Genomic DNA, 18,037 nt, shown 5'->3' on the forward strand with positions numbered 1-18,037 from the left:
AGAGAATGTTAATGGAAACAAAAATAACCCTGAGCCAGGCTCGCACACAGTTGAGCCCCATCTACTCTACCCCCCGGAGGGTGAGGAGCAGGATCATTTCTCTATCAGCACCAGTGCCTTCTCCCAGCTAATGGGGAGGAGGAGGTTGGCTCTGGAGCTTTCTGCAGTCCCCACAGAGTAGCCAGCCACCTCCTCAGACAGATCTGAAGGCTCTCAAAGGTCAGCTTGTCCAAAACTATCTTTTTTATGGTTTTGCTGTAGGTGTTTAAGATTTACACATTTAAAATTAGTTATTGAGACAAAAGCATTTAATTTCAGAAGGCCACTGTTATAATACAGATCTGTTTCCCAGGAAGGGATATGCATTCACACCTTTGCAGATCTGACCACTTTCCGAGAGGTGAGGGGGACTAACGTTTACTGCGTACCTAGCAGTTGCCCGGCAGCGTGCTAGAAGGTGACCCAAGGCTATCTCAACGCAGAAATGAGCTTCGGGGTCCATATTTTACAGTTGATGAAACTGGGGCTCAGAGAGGTTAATAATTTGACCAAGGTAACACAGCTAGAACCGTCAGATCTAAGATGAAACCAAGGTCAAGATGTTTGATTTCAGGGCCTGACTTGGCCCATTATATACTCTCACGTGACACAGAGGACTTCATCAGATTACAGCAGGTTAGAAATCCAGAAAGGACAGATATCCATGGGACCTAACAGAGAAAGTGAAAAATCCCTGGCTTTGAAAAAGAGAGAATTTAAGCCAGGAAATGGCATAAGAAGGAGCAGTTCTAGAGTCTCCGGAACTGCTGTTCTGCTCTCCCTTGGTGAGGAGCATGGGTGACAAGAAGAGCAAAGAAGCCCACAGGAGCTAGGGAGACAGGACAGCCCCTGGCCTGAGGGGTAAAGGGAGGAACCTAGGGCCCGGGTCACCTTGTAGAGGCTGGAACCCTGTGGACCCACGGGTGAGACCTGATCACTGCTGGAGCCCTGGGCCAAGGCCAAGTGGGGGGCAGGGGGGAGGGGAAGGAAGGCCCTGCTCCTCCCTTCTACTCCCCTCCAGCCTCCTCGCTGCATCCTTCATGCACTGATGCCAGCCAGTTGACCGGGAGCCCTGGAAACAGCCATTGGGGCGGGGGAGGGAAAGAGGAAGAGGAGATCTGAAGGTAGATGCCCAAGATCAGCACTGAGACCAGAGACTTGGGAATAAAGGACTGGGAAAGGGTGAATAAAGAGTAACTATAAGACAACAGAAAAGCAAGGGGGAAATATTTGGAACAGAGTATTACTTACAGAAAGCATGTTTTTGCCAGGATGGTGGGCATGGAGGTCCCCCGCATACCCAGGGCACAGTGTAATGGCCCACGAGACAGATGGGGAGCCTGCTGCGGGGATGCAGTGAGTGAACCCCCAGGAGATGGGATGGAAAAGACCCGCTTCTGCTCTAGAGCCCCTGTAGCTGCTGTGTTTGATGCCTCTTGGAGGAGAGCACCCAGGCCTGGTGGAGTTTTTTTGTTTATTTTGAACATTTCCTTCCCATCTCAGTGAAAATGTTTACATTCAAACTCTGGAATGAAAATGCATAGGGATCGATTGAACCATATTTCAGGAAAATCAATGGTCTTGACACACCAAAGCAAGATGTATCAAATCCAATGGGTGTTCTTGGTCACAAATAGCAGGAGGTGGAAGAGGGGGCTTGGGGGATAATGGCCTGTCAGGGAAAAAGCACGTGACAACACCAGAGCTAGTTAGTGGGGGGCAGCCGCAGGAGAGGGGAGACCTGCTGCTGAGTGTGTGGACAGGGGCACGGCAGCTGACACAGATCAGGCCAGCGACTGAGCTGGCATGTGCTGAGAAGCCATGGGAAGGTTGGCGGGGGGTGGAGGGGGGGTTCCTGATAGGATACTGAGAACTGACACAGAAACGGGGACACTGGTCACTGCAGCCTCTTGTCCAGACTGTGCCTGGACTACCGGCCTCCAGCGTTCATCCCAACTGTGGCCCAGTGCCTGAAATGACCATTCGTGAGTCTCATCCCTTTGGCCCCCCGAAGCTCCCCGTGTATGCGTATCTTACCTCAGACTTGTAATCACTGGTACTAGGTAAACTCGTCTGCACGGCTTTATTTTGTTCACTTGCCAGAATCCGGAGAGAAGGGATAACGGGGCAGAGAGGTTTGGGCCAGGTTTTTGGGGTGGGAGGAAGGAGGTAACAGGTCAAAAATGGGTACAGTGGGGTGCCATAAGGAAGCTCCTGGCCCGAGGGCAGCCTGGGGCCACTGTGGCGGTGGGGGGGGGGCAGGGGCAAAGGGCAGTGAGCTGAGCAGTGTTGGGAAAGTGAGTTGAAGCGCCCTTCTGGAAAATAAGGACAGAAGCATTTCAAGAAACGGTATCCTTGTCTTCTTTCATTCTCTCTCTGGTAAAAGGTGAAATACCACTTACATTAAGGACACAGATACAAAGCTGACAGTGTAAATGCCTCTTCTAATGTCCATCTCAAGCCATTATTTGTTGTAAATTTAGCAGCATGTTCAAAGGGGACTCTCTCGGTTTCATAGGTCTGAAGACCACAGGTGCCAACCATTCCCTCCTTCTCCGCGTCTTCTCGAAGCATGCAAAGGAAAGTCTGAGACCAGATTTGAGGTCCGTGTTGACCTGGTTCTGCAGGCTGTCAGCAAAGGAGTCAGAAGAACGAGGAGGGTGGGAACCTGCTGCCCCCTCACCTCAGGCCCAGCGAGGGGCTCCGAGAAGGAGCCTATTGGGAGGGGTACAGCAAGTTTTTTAGGGGATAGGGCCCGGTTGAGCATGGGTGGCAGCCAAGAGAAGAGAAGAATGGTGTAGGGGAAGTAACTTCCATCCCATCATCTTGGGTCAGCTACGAGTGCCTAAGAGAGCTGGTCTGGGTCCGTCTCAGGTGCTCAGTGTGGTGTATGAAGGGCTACAGAACCCCAGGAGAAAGGGGCTGGGGCTGTGGGGCAAGAAGGGATCTTAAATGACTAAGTAGAAGAAAAGACATCACTTGTGCCAGGGAACTGTGGTGGGAAGGGGACAGGGTGTTCAAAGAACCCACAAGGCACTCCACTCCACAAGGACCTAAACACTAGGTTTAGACATCCATCAGCCCCACAGAGAGAGCCCAGACGTGCTAGAGGCAGCTCAGGGAGCAGGGCCCATGGGGAGGGACATGGAGGAGGAAGCCAGGAGCCACATGCCAGCCTTTCCCACAGCAGCCCTGAGCCGAGGGAGGGAAGACAGGCTTTGAATGAAGTTTGGGGTATATACTCCTTGTCCTATAAAACAGGTGGGAGGATAAACAGGATGAGATTGAACCAAAGACACACACGAAGAACTCCTCAGCAATTTGGAACATTCCCGGAGTAGGGGTGAGGGGAGTTGGGAAGGGAAGCTCTGTCTTTCTTTAAAAGCCCCATCACCCTTCCCATTAGCTTCTAACTCAGCTAACCTGGGTCATTCATGTCACCTTTTATTAGAGTAAGCTCTGACTGAGGTTATACAAACATAAATGCTGCCTGCATCCATAATTTTATATTTGAAAAGTGGCTGGAATTTAGGCCAAACACGAAACCCAATATCCCCAAGAGCAGGAGGAAGATAAGCAACACAGTTATCACCAGACCTCACATGCCCAAGGCCTGTGAGATTATTCACAGTCCCCCCTGGGGCAGGAAAGTTGAGGGTTCTCTTGGTTTTAACACAGGTTTGCACTGACGAAGTGCATTGTTGACATCGTCCATCTTTGGACAGATTTTTCTCCTCTTAGGGCATTTGAAAGAAACTGTAGGTATAATTACAGCTAGGGTGGGTAGGCAGATAAAATCTTCCTTCCTTTCCCTGCTTTTCCGTTCATTCTTCCTTCTTTCCTTTTCCTTCCTTCCTTCCTTCCTTCCTTCCTTCCTTCCTTCCTTCCTCCCTTCCTCTTTCAATCTTCCCTTGTCTACTTGGTCTACATTCTGGGCTTTATTTAATAGTTCTCTTCCATGACCAGCCAGACAAAGAAAATAAAAGAAGATTGAACTGAATTGTTCAGTTTGACTCCTAATTGTTGTTGCTGGTAGAGGTCTGGTGGGCTGGGATGAGTCTGCTACTTGCTTCTGATATTACATTGTCTGTGCTCTTCTTGTATTCCATACCAAGCTCTACGCAATTGGCCTTGCCCTTGTCTAAACCAATTTTTAAAATATCCTTTTATTGCTTACTCTGCATGATTCATTCAACAGTTACTTTCTTGAGTGTCTAACAGAATAATGGCAACCCCCTTACATGGCACAGTCTATTGCAGGCCCTATTCTAAAGGCTTTTAGATGTATTGATTCTTTAATTTTCATAACACCTCACCAAGAAGGTACTTTCCTTTTCCCTAGAGGAAGATGGAGACACTGAGGCACAGAGAAATGGAGTAACCTGCCCAGGGTCACACTGCAAAAGGTTTTGGGGTCCATTAACTGCTAGATAACTACTATGTATCAGGTGCTGGGCCAGGAGTTGAGGATACAAGGGAGCTTCTGCTTTTTGGAAGAGTTTGCTTTTGTTCCTCACACTTAGTTCCCCCTGTGATGAGGTATCTGTAGAGAAGTAAAACAACCTTTTACCTGATTTACACCTGGAAGTGTACTGAACAGCTACCCAACAGGATGAAATGAAATTTGTCAAAGTTCTTTGTAAATGGGACACACACACAGACACACACACACTTTCCACTCTCACTTCTGCACACTGTTTTCCTGTTGCCTCAACATAACAGCCTTCGTGGATCTCACCATCCACCTCTCTGCCTCTTCATACATATTCCCCTATGACATCCATGTTTTATCCTTCTGCATTCCTTAAAGGTTGTGCAAATTAGCTACATACATTGGGTGGTAACGAGGCTTCTTCTTGGACCTTTGAGAACACCCTGTTCAGTAGTTTCATTGGAGTAACTAGGAGTAGAGAATTAATTAGCCCAGAATAAGACCCCCATCCCCATCAACTCAACAATACACATCCCATCACAAGGAAACCAGACTACATTCTTCCAAGGTAGGGAAAAAAATACAGCATTTGCTGCATGGAAACCTCACGTGCTAATTGGGCATCCCAGAATCTCATTCAATCTTTCTGGCAATGATCATGCTGTAGAGAATGTCAAGTGGAAAATATTAATGGCCTGTGTGGAGGATTAGTCCATATTGTCTTAGCATCCCTTGCTTCACAGACATCAAATTCCAGGTCATCGGCATGCTGGCAGGATTATTCAACTATCCACCCAGAGAAGGAGAGGCAGGGAGACATCCTGCTTGCAAGTGGCAGACAGATTCTATTCCTCCATATGAAAGTCCTTCACATCTGCCCTGGATATGATTTGCCCCCATCAGAGCTCCACTTGCCCTTCCCAGCATGAGGCTAAATCAGGCAATCAACGGCTGCAGCCCGGGATAATGGCTATTCTGCATGGTGGTAATGGATTATTGCATGTGCTATTAGAAGTGATGTCATGTCCAGGTTCTGAGGAATCGATAAGATTGCCAGGATGCCTGTGTGATTAATCAGGTAATAAGCTGACCCGTGTGGGGCTGGCTGTGTAGATTGGCTTTCGAGACCATTTTGCAAAGCTCTTTTTCATGGGCTATCCATCCATGCGGATGGATTTTGATAACTAGCATTGATTTGCCATTTTTATGAAGTGCAGTTTGCACAGGGTAAACTGTGTAATTGCACCCAGAATGGCAAAATAAATAATGTTCTTATCTATGGTATTGATTACCCAGGATTAGCTGAATATATATAGTACACCTCCAAACAGAGTCAATGGATGTTGACTTTTGATTTTTACTAGGCTCAGCTCTCAAATTTCAGGTGTCTTAGATAAGCACTGGGTGGCTAATGATCAACTTTTAAATCTGCTTCTAATTTCCAGGCTTCCTTTTTCCAGGAGGAGAAGTTTAATGTAATTTCCTTCAATAGGAGAATGGTTGTCTTGGTTCAAGTAATCCCTCTGGTGCTGCAAAGGAGGATGGCTTTCTTTGGGGCATCAGATTGCTTTCCGTACTGTGCCCAGGACCATGTCATTCCTAAGGGCAAGTGCCCATTTGCCCAGGGGTCTCTGGGATAAGCCACATGACCTGTATTTTCCCAAGGTGAGGAAGGAAAACACTTGATCTGATAAAAAGATAGGTACTGGGAAATCTCACATCATGAGAATAGGGTTTATCTTGAGTGTGCCCTGGAAGGCTGCCAACATCCCAGTAGTCAAAATGAGAAAGGGTTACCCAGTAACAAGGCAAAATATGTACAATGGACACCTGCTGAGATGTAAATGAGGATGCCTGGGGGATGCTCACTGCTACTATCTGCATGGGGTACTCCACTCCATTTGTTTTTTAATTTTTTAATTTTTTAAATTTTATTTTATCATGTTTTGTTAGTCACCATACAATACATCATAAGTTTTTGATGTAGTGATCCACGATTCATTGTTTTCGTATAACACCCAGTGCTCCATGCAGTACATGCCCTCCTTAATACCCATCACTGGGCTAACCCACCCCCCACCTCTCTCCCCCCTAAAACCCTCATTTTGTTTCTCAGAGTCCATAGTCTCTCATGGTACGTCTCCCCCTCCGATTTCCCCTCTTCACTTTTCCCTTCCTACTCCATTTGAATTTTAAACCTTGATAGCACAAATGCAGGTAATAGACTTGTTGAGAAAATTAAGTGAGGCAGTAGAATCACATATGTGGGAACAAAAGCAGTAAGAAATGCCATCAGAGCCAGGTTCTGACATACATCCTATAGAAAAATATATTTTAGACCTTATTCTGTGAGCAACAGGGAGTCATTACAAGTAACTTTTTGCAAGGAAGTGATACCCATCTAACTTGAATTTTTTGAGCTTGAGTGGTAAAGACTGAGTGGTAGAATGGAGAGCCCAGATATATCTGAAGCCAGGAGAGAGGTTGCAAAGTTACTGCAAATGTCCAAATGAGTGGCGATTAAGCCCAGAACTAGGACAGTGGTGACAGGCTGAATATAAGATGTTGGGGAACAATAAATGCTAGAGGGATGTATACGGTGATCCTCTATCATGAGGGAGTAGAGGAAGGATGGTCCTATTAGCTAAGTACCCAAGAGAAGGGGCAGGTTTGGGGAGATGATAATGAGTAGCTCTGGACATACAGAGCTCCTGGTGCCCAAACATTTTGACCTGTAACATAAGAGGGGAGTAAAGCCTGGAAATGCAGCTTTGGATTTCAACCTCAGACAAGGAACCACTAGTCAAGTTATTAATTAAGTGTAAGGGAAGACATTCAAGAACACAAACGTTGACTTCTCACGCACCTTGTCTCAGGAGTTTACTGGAAGAGAGTCTCCAGTAAAAGAAAGTTAAACCTACAAAGAAGGGATTTGAATTCTAAGAAAAAGAGAATGAATCCCAGGAGAGCTGAAAAGGAAGTTCTTGGAATAATGAAGAGAGGAGCCCCAAGGACCCAGTCACACAAGGGACTCAGAGAGGAGCTAGCCCAGGTGGTACAGGAACTTGGAGAGGCCCAGGAAGGAGGGGTCTCAAAAAAAGAAAAAAAATGTATGGATTGAGTATCTAATGAGTGTGCCAAATTGAAAGGAGATACAAAGCTCTATTAAAGTTCTCAAAGAAAAATGATTGATAGGTATACAGAATATCAAGCCCCCAATGAAACCAGGCAACTAGTACCACCTAGGAAAACCTAAAGTTGTAAAATCCAGGGTATGTAATCATAATATACACTGTTTCCCCACTGTAAACAATGGATTGGTAGTCATAATAAGATTGAATTTTGATTTAAACTGTGATATTGATATATTGGTAAAGATCGAGGGAAAGAGATACATGGGTATTTTTAGGGATGTGGAGCAAGGATTTAAGTAAGTCAAAGCCTCATCTTTCAAGCGATGTCCCTGGGGAGAAGACTCAGAGATTGGGAGAAAGGGTTGGAAGCCTGGTATTTTTCCTTATTAGTCTTTATAGTACTCTTCAACTTTAAAATGTTATGAACATTGCCATGCACATGTATTATTTTGCTAAAAATGAGTTGAATTGTAAACAGAGGAGCAATGTTCCAGGCAGTGCGCGCAGATGAGGGCTGGGAGCAGTGTGTGGCATTCAAGGGTCACTGATGGCATTGAGAAAGTGTGCACAGAGGGCTGACAACAGAAGCCAGGCTGCAGGACAGAGAGCTAGAGCCGCCTGGCCTCGTTCTGAATGGACAGATTTGAGTCTACATCCTGGGTTATTGAATCTGACAAGTAATGTTTCAGGAGCCCTGCTTGATCTCCTCCGTTTTCCTTTCCTTCAGTGTATGTTTCAGGGCTCTTAGTCTATGGATTTGCTGTTGAAATGGCTGTTGAAAGAGAAGCCTCCACGCTGTACCTGGAAAGGAAGAACCTTAAATCCTTTGAAACTAGTTGAGGACACACGGACAAAAGGAAGCAGGCCAAATATGTCACCAAGGGCATTGCGGACAATTCTGGAGATAGTTCTGAAGAGTCATCTGTGCACTCTGACTGGGCCTTCTCTGCACTTTACTTTGGTGTGATATTGTGTGTGTTTGCATGAATACACTCCTGCACACGCACATGTGTTATTTCCTCTAGTATTGCAGCAGCTACAGGAGCCCCAGAGTGGTGACAACTAATTATGAAACACCAGGTCTGATATGTCCCTCTTATCGAATCTTGCAGAAGCCTTGCATTCCCACAAAATCCCCCAGTGGCCCTTTGTAATCCTGGAAAGGAAGTGCCAATCTGCAAACAGCTGTTCTTGAGATAGTGGGATGACATCCTAATGAGCATGCCATGAGCAACAGAGGAAACCCAAGGCTAATGGGACTGTGAGGCAAATATTTTTTCTAGACAATTAGACTCACATGAGAAAGCCTATATTCCCTAGCAAGGCTGAGAGGAGAGTCACTGACCTAATAGATGTCAAGTCCCCAAGCCCTGTGGGATGTTGGACACTTTCTCCGGCTCTCTCCCAGGAGATGGCTCTGGCAAGGCAGTCCAAAGTCACCTTGCTCAGAGGCTCCACTAGGGAAACCCAGCTGGAGAGCAGAAGAAGCCAAGTACAGGCCAGTCCCCAGGGCTCCATGCCCCTGTTGGCTGCAGAGCTCAGGACCAGGTAGCTCCTGCATTTTGGGAGCAGGCAGGGAGAACGGCCACAGATTGATGAAGTTGAGGCCAGGAGTAAATGTTTTTGCTTCCACAGAACCAAACTCCTGCTAATTCCAGGGAGAAGGTTGAGTGGGAGTAGGGAGAGAGAACTTAGGGGTAGAGAAACAGAAAATGACTTATTGCAGTTCAGGGTTTGAAACAGATGCCTTTTCTAGGGGAAGGCAAAGGAAAATGAAGACTAACTCATGACTACCTCCTTTGCATCAGGCATGGCCCTCGGCACTTGCACTAAATTACCTCTTTTAGATCTTCACTATGATCCTGTAAGCTGGGTAGCATTAGCTACACTTTATTGATAAGGAAATCAAAGCTCAGAAAGATTAAATGCTTGCCAACAGTCAACGCAAGTAGGACACGATGCTGAGCTGGGATTGAGACTTGGTGCTGGGCTGCTCATGTGACTCTAAAGCTCATTTCCAATATTTTTTAGGGATGTGTACATGGAAACGGGTCAGAGCATTCTGTCCTTAACAAGGCCTGCCCTCAGGAGAAACTATTTTATGAAAGCCTAAACAATGGGGAAGGGAAGCCTTTCTGGGGAGCCTCCCTGGGGAAGTGAAATACTCAACTCTAGCTGGCTCTAGTTTTCCATGTGGGGGAGGGGAAATGCCTGATTCCAGCCCATCGACCCATCCTGTCTCACCTAAGGGAAAAAAGCACCCTGAGAAACTCTGGTGTAGTTCACACCCCAAGGCCACACGCTCACTAAAAGACTGAGAGAACTAGCATAGGACTATACAATGCCTCTCCTCCTCCCATACCTTACCACCACATTACTAAAGGCCTATTTCCCACAGTTCCTTTCACACAGTACATCATATCCACTTTGAAATTAACAAGACATACTAGGAGGCAAAAAACACAGTCCAAAGAGACTGAACAAGCATCAGAAAGAATGAGATACAGCAGGAAAGTTGGATTTATTAGACTAGGAACTAAAAAATTAACTAAGATTTATATCCTAAGGGCTTTAATGGAAAAAGTTGACAATATGGAAGAACAGATAGATGGATAATGTAAACAGAGAGATGGAAATTCTAAGGATCAAAAAGAAATTCCAGAGATCAAGAACTGTAAGAGAAGAGAGTGACTTGATAGATTTATTAGTAGACTGGACACAGACGAAGAAAGAATCTCTGAGCTTGATGACATGCCAAAAGAAACTTCTAAAATTGAAAAGCAAAGGAAAAAAAAAAGACTGAAAAAAAAACCAGAATAGAATGCCCAAGAAATGCAAGACAACTATAAGATATATAACATAGGCATAATGGGAAACATATGCATAGTGGGAATAGAAGGAGAAGTAAGAAAGGAACAGGAGCAATATTTGAAGAAATAATGACTGGAAATTTCCCCAAATTTAATGTCAAGCACAAAACCACAGATCCAGAGAGCTCAGAGAACACCAAACCAGATAAATGCCCCTCCCAAAACAAAAACAAACAAAAACAATCCACAAAAGCCCCAAATAGAAAAACCCTCCAAAGTACTTCTAGGCATATCATAGTCAAACTTCAGAAGATGGAAGATAAAGAAAAAGTTTTGAAAAAACCAGAGGAAAAAAACTTCTTACCTATTATAAAGCAAAGGTAAGAATTATATTCAACTTTCCCTCAGAAACCATGAAAGCAAGTAGAAGGTGGAGTGAAATATTTAAAGTGTTGAGAGAAAAAAAAGTCCACCAACCTAGGATTCTGTACCCTGGGAAATTATCCTTCAAAGTTGAAGGAAAAACAAATATTTTCTCAGATAAACAAATATTGAGGAAATTTGTTGCCAGGAGAACTGCCATGTGAGAAACGTTAAAACAAGTTCAGCAGAGAGAAGGAAAATTATATAGATTAGAAATTTGGATCTATGTAAAGAAAGGAAGAGCATCAGAGAATGAATAAATGATAGTAAAATAAAATTTTACTCATTCTTTTTGTTGTTGTTGTTAATTTATTTATTTTATTTTTTTATTATGTTATGTTAATCACCATACATCATTAGTTTTTGATGTAGCATTCCATGATTCATTGTTTGCGTATAACACCCAGTGCTCCATTCAGTATGTGCCCTCTTTAATACCCATCGCCAGGCTAACCCACCCCCCCACCCGCCTCCCCTCTAGAACCCTTAGTTTGTTCCTCAGAGTCCATAGTCTCTCACAGTTTATCTCAAAATTAGGAACAGAGAACAAAGAAAACAAATAGAACATGGTAACAAATATAGGAAATGTTAATCTAACAGTATCAATGATCACTTTAAATGTCAATGGTCTAAATACATAATTAAAAGACAGATTGTCAGAGTGGATCAAAACACAGGACCCAACTATAGGTTTTCTATAAGAAATCCACAGACACATATAGATGGAAAGCAAAGAGATGGAGAAAGATATACTATGCTAACACTAATCGAAAGAAAGTGGGAGTAGCTATATTAATTTCAGAATCAGCAGACTTCAAGTAAAACGATCAGGAATAAAGGGAGTACTTGATAATGATAAATGGGTCAATTCTCCAAGAAGACATAACGATTCTTAACATATATGCCCCTAATAACAGGGTGTCAAAATATGTGAAGCAAAAACTGATAGAACTGCAAGAAGAAAAAGATAAATCCACTATTATAGTTGGACAGGTCAATACCCCCCTATCAGAAATGGACAGATATAGTAGGCATAAATTTAGTTAAGCACATAGTTGAACTCAACAACACCATCAATCAACTGGATATGATGGACGTCTATAGACTATTCACCCAACAACAGCAGAATACACATTCTTCTGAAGCTCACATGGACCATTCACCAAGATAAACCATTTTCTGGGACATAAAACACACCTTAACAAATGTAAAAGATTAAAAATCATACAGCGTCTTCTCCCAAACCACAGTGGAATTAAACTAGAAATCAATAACAAAAAAGATAGATAATACTTGGATATTAAACACCATAGTTCTAGATTAACACATGGATCAAAAAAAAATCTAAAGAGAAATTAAACATTTCTTGAACTAAATAAAACTGAAAACACAACTTATCAAAATCTGTGGAGTGCAGTGAAAGAAGTGCCTTGTGGGAAATTTATAGCATTGAATGCATAAATTAGAAGAGAAAACAAGAAAGATCTAAAAATCAGTAATATAATAGCTTCCCATTAAGAAAAGTAGAAAAAAGAAGAGCAAATTAAATCTAAAGTAAGCAGAAGAAAAAAATAAAAATTAGAGCAAAAATCAATGAAATTAAAAATAGGAGATCAATAGAGAAAATCAATAAAACCAAAAGCTGGTTCTTTGAAAGGATCAATAAAAGCAGTAAGTGCTTAGCCAGGATAAGTTAAAAAAGAGAGAAGACACAAATTACTAACATCAGAAGTGAAAGAGGAGACATCCTTTGGACATTAAAAAGATAACAAAAGAACACTATGAACAACTCTGTGCCCACAAATTTGATAACCTAGATGAAATGGATTCATTCCTTGAAAGACAATCTGCCAAAACTCACACAAGAAGAAACAGAATCAATAATTGATAACCTTACAAAACAGAAAGCACTAGGCCCAGATAGGTACACTGATAAATTCTGTCAAACATTTATGGAAGAAATTATACCAATCTTCTACAATATTTTCCAGAAGATAGAAGCAAATGCTTTCTAATTAATTTTATGAGGCCGGCATTGCTCTAATATCAAAACTAGGAAAACACATTACTAGAAAACTACAGACTGATATGTCATGAACACAGAGGCAAAAATTCTCAAAAAAATATTAGCAAATTGAGTAAAATAATGCATAAAAAATTATATACCATGATCAAGTAGGATTTATCCCAGGTATACAAGGCTGCTTCAACATTAAAAAATTAAATAATGTAACAAAAATGCAATGAATAAAATGCTGAAGAAGAAAAATCACATAATCATATCAATTGATTCGCATCACATCAAAAATGCTAAAAAAGAAAGATCACATAATCATATCAATAGATGCAGAGAACTATCTGACAAAATCCAACACTTGTTCATGACAAAAGCTTTCAATAAAGTAGGAATAGAGGGGAACTTTCCCAACTTGAGAAAAAATATCCTCAAAAGCCTTCAGCTAACACCACACTCAATGGTGAAAAACTTGAAGTTTTCCCACTAAGATAAGGAGCAAGGGAATGTCTTTCTCACCATTGCTTATCAATATCCTATTGGAAGTCCTAGCTAGTGCAATAAGACAAGAAGAAGAAATAAAATATATGCAGATTGGGAAAGAATATATATAAAACTGTCTTTGTTCCCAGATGACATGATTATTCATGTAGGAAATCTGAAAGAATTAACAAAAATACTCCTGGAACTAATAAGTGATTATAGAAAGGTTACAGAATACAAGGTTAATATACAAAACTCAACTGCTTTCATATATACTGGCAATGAACAAGTAGAACTGGAAATTAAAATATGTTACCATTTACATTAGCACTCCCTAAAGTGAAACATTTACGTATATATAGTTCTAACAAAATATGTACAAAATCTGTGTGAGGAAAATGAGAAAACTTTGATGAAAGAAACCAAAGAAGAACTAAATAATTAGAGAAATTCCATGTCCATGGATAGGAAGACTTGATATTGTCTAAATGTCAGGTTTTCCCAAATTGATCTATAGATTAACACAATCTCAGTCAAAATCCCAGCAAGTTATTTTGGGGATATCAACAAACTGATACGAAGTTTATATGGAAAGGCAAAAGATCCAGATTAATTGATTTAATGTTGATGGGAAAAAAGCCGGAGAGCTGACACCAGCCAACTTCAAGACTTACTATAAAGCTACTTTAAGTAAGACAGTATGGTATTTGTGCAAGAGCAGACAAATAGATCACTGAAACAGAATAGAGAGCCCAGAAATAGATCTACATAAATATAGTCCAGTGATCTTTGGCAAAGGAGCAAGGGAAGTACAATGGAGCAAAGGCAGTCTTTTCAACAAATGGTGCTGGAACAACTGAATATTCACGTGTAAAAAAAAAAAAGAATCTAGACACAGACTTTATACCCTTTACAAATATTAACTAAGGATGGATTGCAGACTTAAGTGTAAAACCAAAACTATAAAACTCCTAGAAGATAGCATAGGAGAAAATCCAGGTGACCTTGGATATGGTGATACCTTTTTAGATATAACACCAAGGCAAGATCCATGAAAGAATAATTGATAAGCTGGGCTTCATTGAAATGAAAAAACTCCCCTGGAAAAACTTCCAAGCGAATGAGAAGAGCCACAGACTGGGAGAAAATACTTGTAAAAGATGTATCTGACAAATGGCTGATAGCCCAGATATACAAAGAACGCTTAAAACTCAACAATAAGGAAATAAACAACCAGATTAAAAAGTGGACAAAAGACCTTAACAGACACCTCACCAAAGAAGAGATACAGATAGAAAGTAAGCATATGAGAAGATGTTGAACATCATATATCATTAAGGAATTACAAATTAAGACAATAATGAGGTACCACTACACACCTATTAGAATGGCCCAATTCCAAAACACTGACAACACCAATCCATGTTGGCAAGGTTGTGGAGCAGCAGGAGTTCTTGTTCACTGCTGGTGGGAATGCAAAATGGCACAACCACTTTGGAAGATAGTTTGGTGGTATCTTGCAAAACTAACCATTTACCACACAATCCAGCAGTTGAGCTCCTTGGTATTTAGCTCAAATGTATGGAAACCTATGTCTACACAAAAACCTGCACACAGATGTTTATGGCCGAATTGCTAAAACTTGCAAGCAACCCAGATATTTTCAGTAGGTTAATGAATAAATAAACTTTGGCACATCCAAACAACAGTCTATTATTAAGCGCTAAGAAGAAATGAGCTATCAAGCCATGAAAAGACATGGAGGAAACATACATGCATATCATTAAATGAAAGAAACCATTCTGAAAAGGCTACATATTATACGAGTCTAATTATATGGTATTCTGGAAAAGACAAAATAGTAAAGGCGACAGTAAAAATATTAGTGGTTGCCAGACATTAGGGAAGAGGAGTGATCAATAGGTAGAGCACAGTGGATTTTAAGGGCAGTGAAACTATCTTACATTATTCTACAATGGTGGATACATGCCATTATATGTCAGTCACACACAGTCAACCCCTAGAGTGTATAACACCAAGAGTGAACCCTAATGTAAATTACTGACTTTGAGTGATAACGATGTGTCAGTATAGTCTCAGTAATTACAATAAATGTATCATTCTACTGTGGGATGTCCATGGTGGGAGAGGTGAGTGTGTGGGAACAGGAGTATATAGGAAATCTCTGTCCTCTCTACTCAATTTTGCTAAAAAAATATTTTTTAGTAATTAATAGAGTGTAAAGAGGTTGATCTGGAGATGATAATCTAGGATGAACTGGAGGAGAAATTGTGGATACAGGAGAATAATTAGATGGTTAGTCCAAGTGAGGGGTAGTAAGGACCTAAACTGAGGCCATGAAATTATGGGTTGTATTTACAGAAAAGGAGGGACTATGTGACTGCACTCTCCTCCAGGAGAGAGTGTATCTGGGAGTTCCCAAACAAGATAATAGTGGTGGGAGTATTAGAAAATAGTGTGCACGTTCTGCATGGAGCACTGGGTGTTATGCACAAACAATGAATCATGGAACACTACATCTAAAACTAATGATGTAATGTATGGGGATTAACATAACAATAAAAAAATTTAAAAAAAAGAAAATAGTGTGTGTGGGGGGGCAGTTAAGGAGAGAAGGGGACTACATTAACAACTTTGTGGTATTTCAATAAAACAACTTCCTAATTAATTTTTCCCTGACGTGACCAAGCTCACACCAACCCCTTGGTAAGCCACAGACTGCCCCCACATAAGACCCTACAGCCACCCACCACCAGCCACCACCATGGCAGACCGTGGTGGTTGGGCAGAGGGTATCAGCTGTCAAAGAAACTTCCCATCCTGCTGCTCAATCTCTATTTATACTTCAGAAAATAGCGATGCTGTCCATGAATCTCCCATCACTGGAAATCCAGGTTGCTCTCCCTTCTTGACGCATAACTTCCTGACCCTCCAGTCAGAATGAATGTGAGGTACTGGGGATCCCGGTATCCAGCCTGGAAAGGGCGATTCCATCTGGGAATCCTGCCAGTGTAATGTTGCTTCAATTAGACGACAGATTATAAATTAATAAAGAAAAAAAAAAGCGCCAGACTCTAACGTCTGCCAAAACACACCATTCCCTGTAAGGTTCCTGAAAGGGACTTAGTGATGTATAGTGAAAAAGCCAACCCCCCGCAGCCTTTTCCAGATTCAAGACGCAGACTGGCTGGTCCTCAAAATGTACCACCACCGCCTTTCCCGGGGGAGCGCCAGTGTTGTTCTTGGAAAGAGAACACCTTTCTTTCAGCTGTATTACCGCCGGCATGCTTCACCCAGTCTGTAGCTCTCTGAACCCCCATCAGTAATACAAAACAGACCTGTCACCAACAGAAAACCCTGAGAAAAGAGTAAGAACGGCTGTGGTTGGTTTAGGGCAGAAACGATGTTTAGGTTCCTATGGATGTCAGGGGTTTTCAAAGATTGTGTTTCTAAAATCACGGGAATGAAAGTATCCTTATCAGCTGCCCCTTCTTTAAAAAACAGTCACTCAAACAGCCTTATCCCATAAAATCCGTTCCTGAGAAAGCAATGGTGACCTAATCCCTAGGAAAGTGGCCAGGATCCAGGCGCTGGTGCTCTGCACAGAGTGATGTGCTCTCTCTACCCTTACCCTCAGCATTCCCCGTGGGAAAAATACGGTATGTTGAGCCCACCCTCCCCTTTGTTTTCTGGAATGATCACTTCACTTCACCAACAGATCCGAGTCTCCCAGGGAATACCTACTGAAGCTGCTTTTGTCTCTTTGGGCAGATGTGTTCTATTTCTTCATCCCATTCATTCAGACTCCTGGACATTACTTGTTCTCAGAAGCCATTTCCCTGCTAGGTCATCTGCACAGACCATTCCGCACCACTCAGGCATTTAGCGATTTTATAGTCTTGCCCCCCCAAGGCACATAAGCATACATAAAGCCACTGTGTGAGCACTGGACCATCGTAGAACAGAATCCTTGTCGGGAATGGGGACAGAGTCTTGAAGACTCTGGGGGTGCAGAAGGGGATCTGTTGTGCAGAATAAGGGAAAGCCTTTACTTACAAACACATCCATGAGGAGATGTTCCAGTGTCACTTCAAAGTCTTCCAGTTTGGCAGCTAAGGTCATAGCGAACGCTCCGATGTGCAATGAGGCCCCGCTGACGGCCCACGCCCGCGAGCTCCTCAGCTCAGAGAACACGGCAGGTGTCAGATGGAACCACAGGTGGGAATGGCGCTAGCGGGACGTGGACTAGAACATCACAGACGGCACGGATAGAGCCCTGTAGCCAGAAATCTCCAAGGGCTAATGAGAAAGCTAGATTAATGGCACAGGGGGATCAGACCTGATGCAAAGAGACGTCACCAGGTGAAGAATGCAGCCACGGCCTGCTCTTTGCAGCAACCTGGTCTGAGGTGCTGTGCAAAACGAGGGAAACCCCAACAGTGGGCGAGGGAGAAGGCACCGGGGAGACGGTGAGGGGCAGCAGGGAGAGAATGGAAGAAGCCGTCTGACTCTGATATTTATAGGGCCACATGTTTTTGACTCTAGCCCATTTCTCAGTTCATTTCTGACCTTTCATAAATGGCCAAGCACACTGGGATGTATTGTAGAGCGGGGGCAGTGGGTCCCACAGAAGTTGGCTGTGACCAAGGCTAGGGCAATTCACACAGACACGCCATCAATG

The 18,037-nt window shown here is 42.7% G+C and overlaps 1 protein-coding gene across 6 annotated transcripts in view; it reads right to left on the reverse strand.

Annotated features, from left to right (window-relative positions):
* FRMD4A (FERM domain containing 4A) overlaps positions 1 to 18,037 on the reverse strand; it is a 596,094-nt gene that overhangs the window by 306,957 nt on the left and 271,100 nt on the right. Inside the window, exon 1 of one of the 6 annotated variants that reach the window (XM_036114125.2) lies at positions 17,413 to 17,493. The exons of the other annotated variants lie outside the window; for them this stretch is intronic. Within the exon in view, the coding sequence (XP_035970018.2) occupies positions 17,413 to 17,478 (66 nt within the window). The 5' untranslated portion in view covers positions 17,479 to 17,493. Of the gene's footprint in view, positions 1 to 17,412; positions 17,494 to 18,037 lie in introns of those variants that run through there. 6 annotated transcript variants of the gene reach the window in all.

The sequence above is a fragment of the Halichoerus grypus genome, chromosome 6, assembly GCF_964656455.1.
Source record: "Halichoerus grypus chromosome 6, mHalGry1.hap1.1, whole genome shotgun sequence".
NCBI classification, from domain to species: Eukaryota; Metazoa; Chordata; class Mammalia; order Carnivora; family Phocidae; genus Halichoerus; species Halichoerus grypus.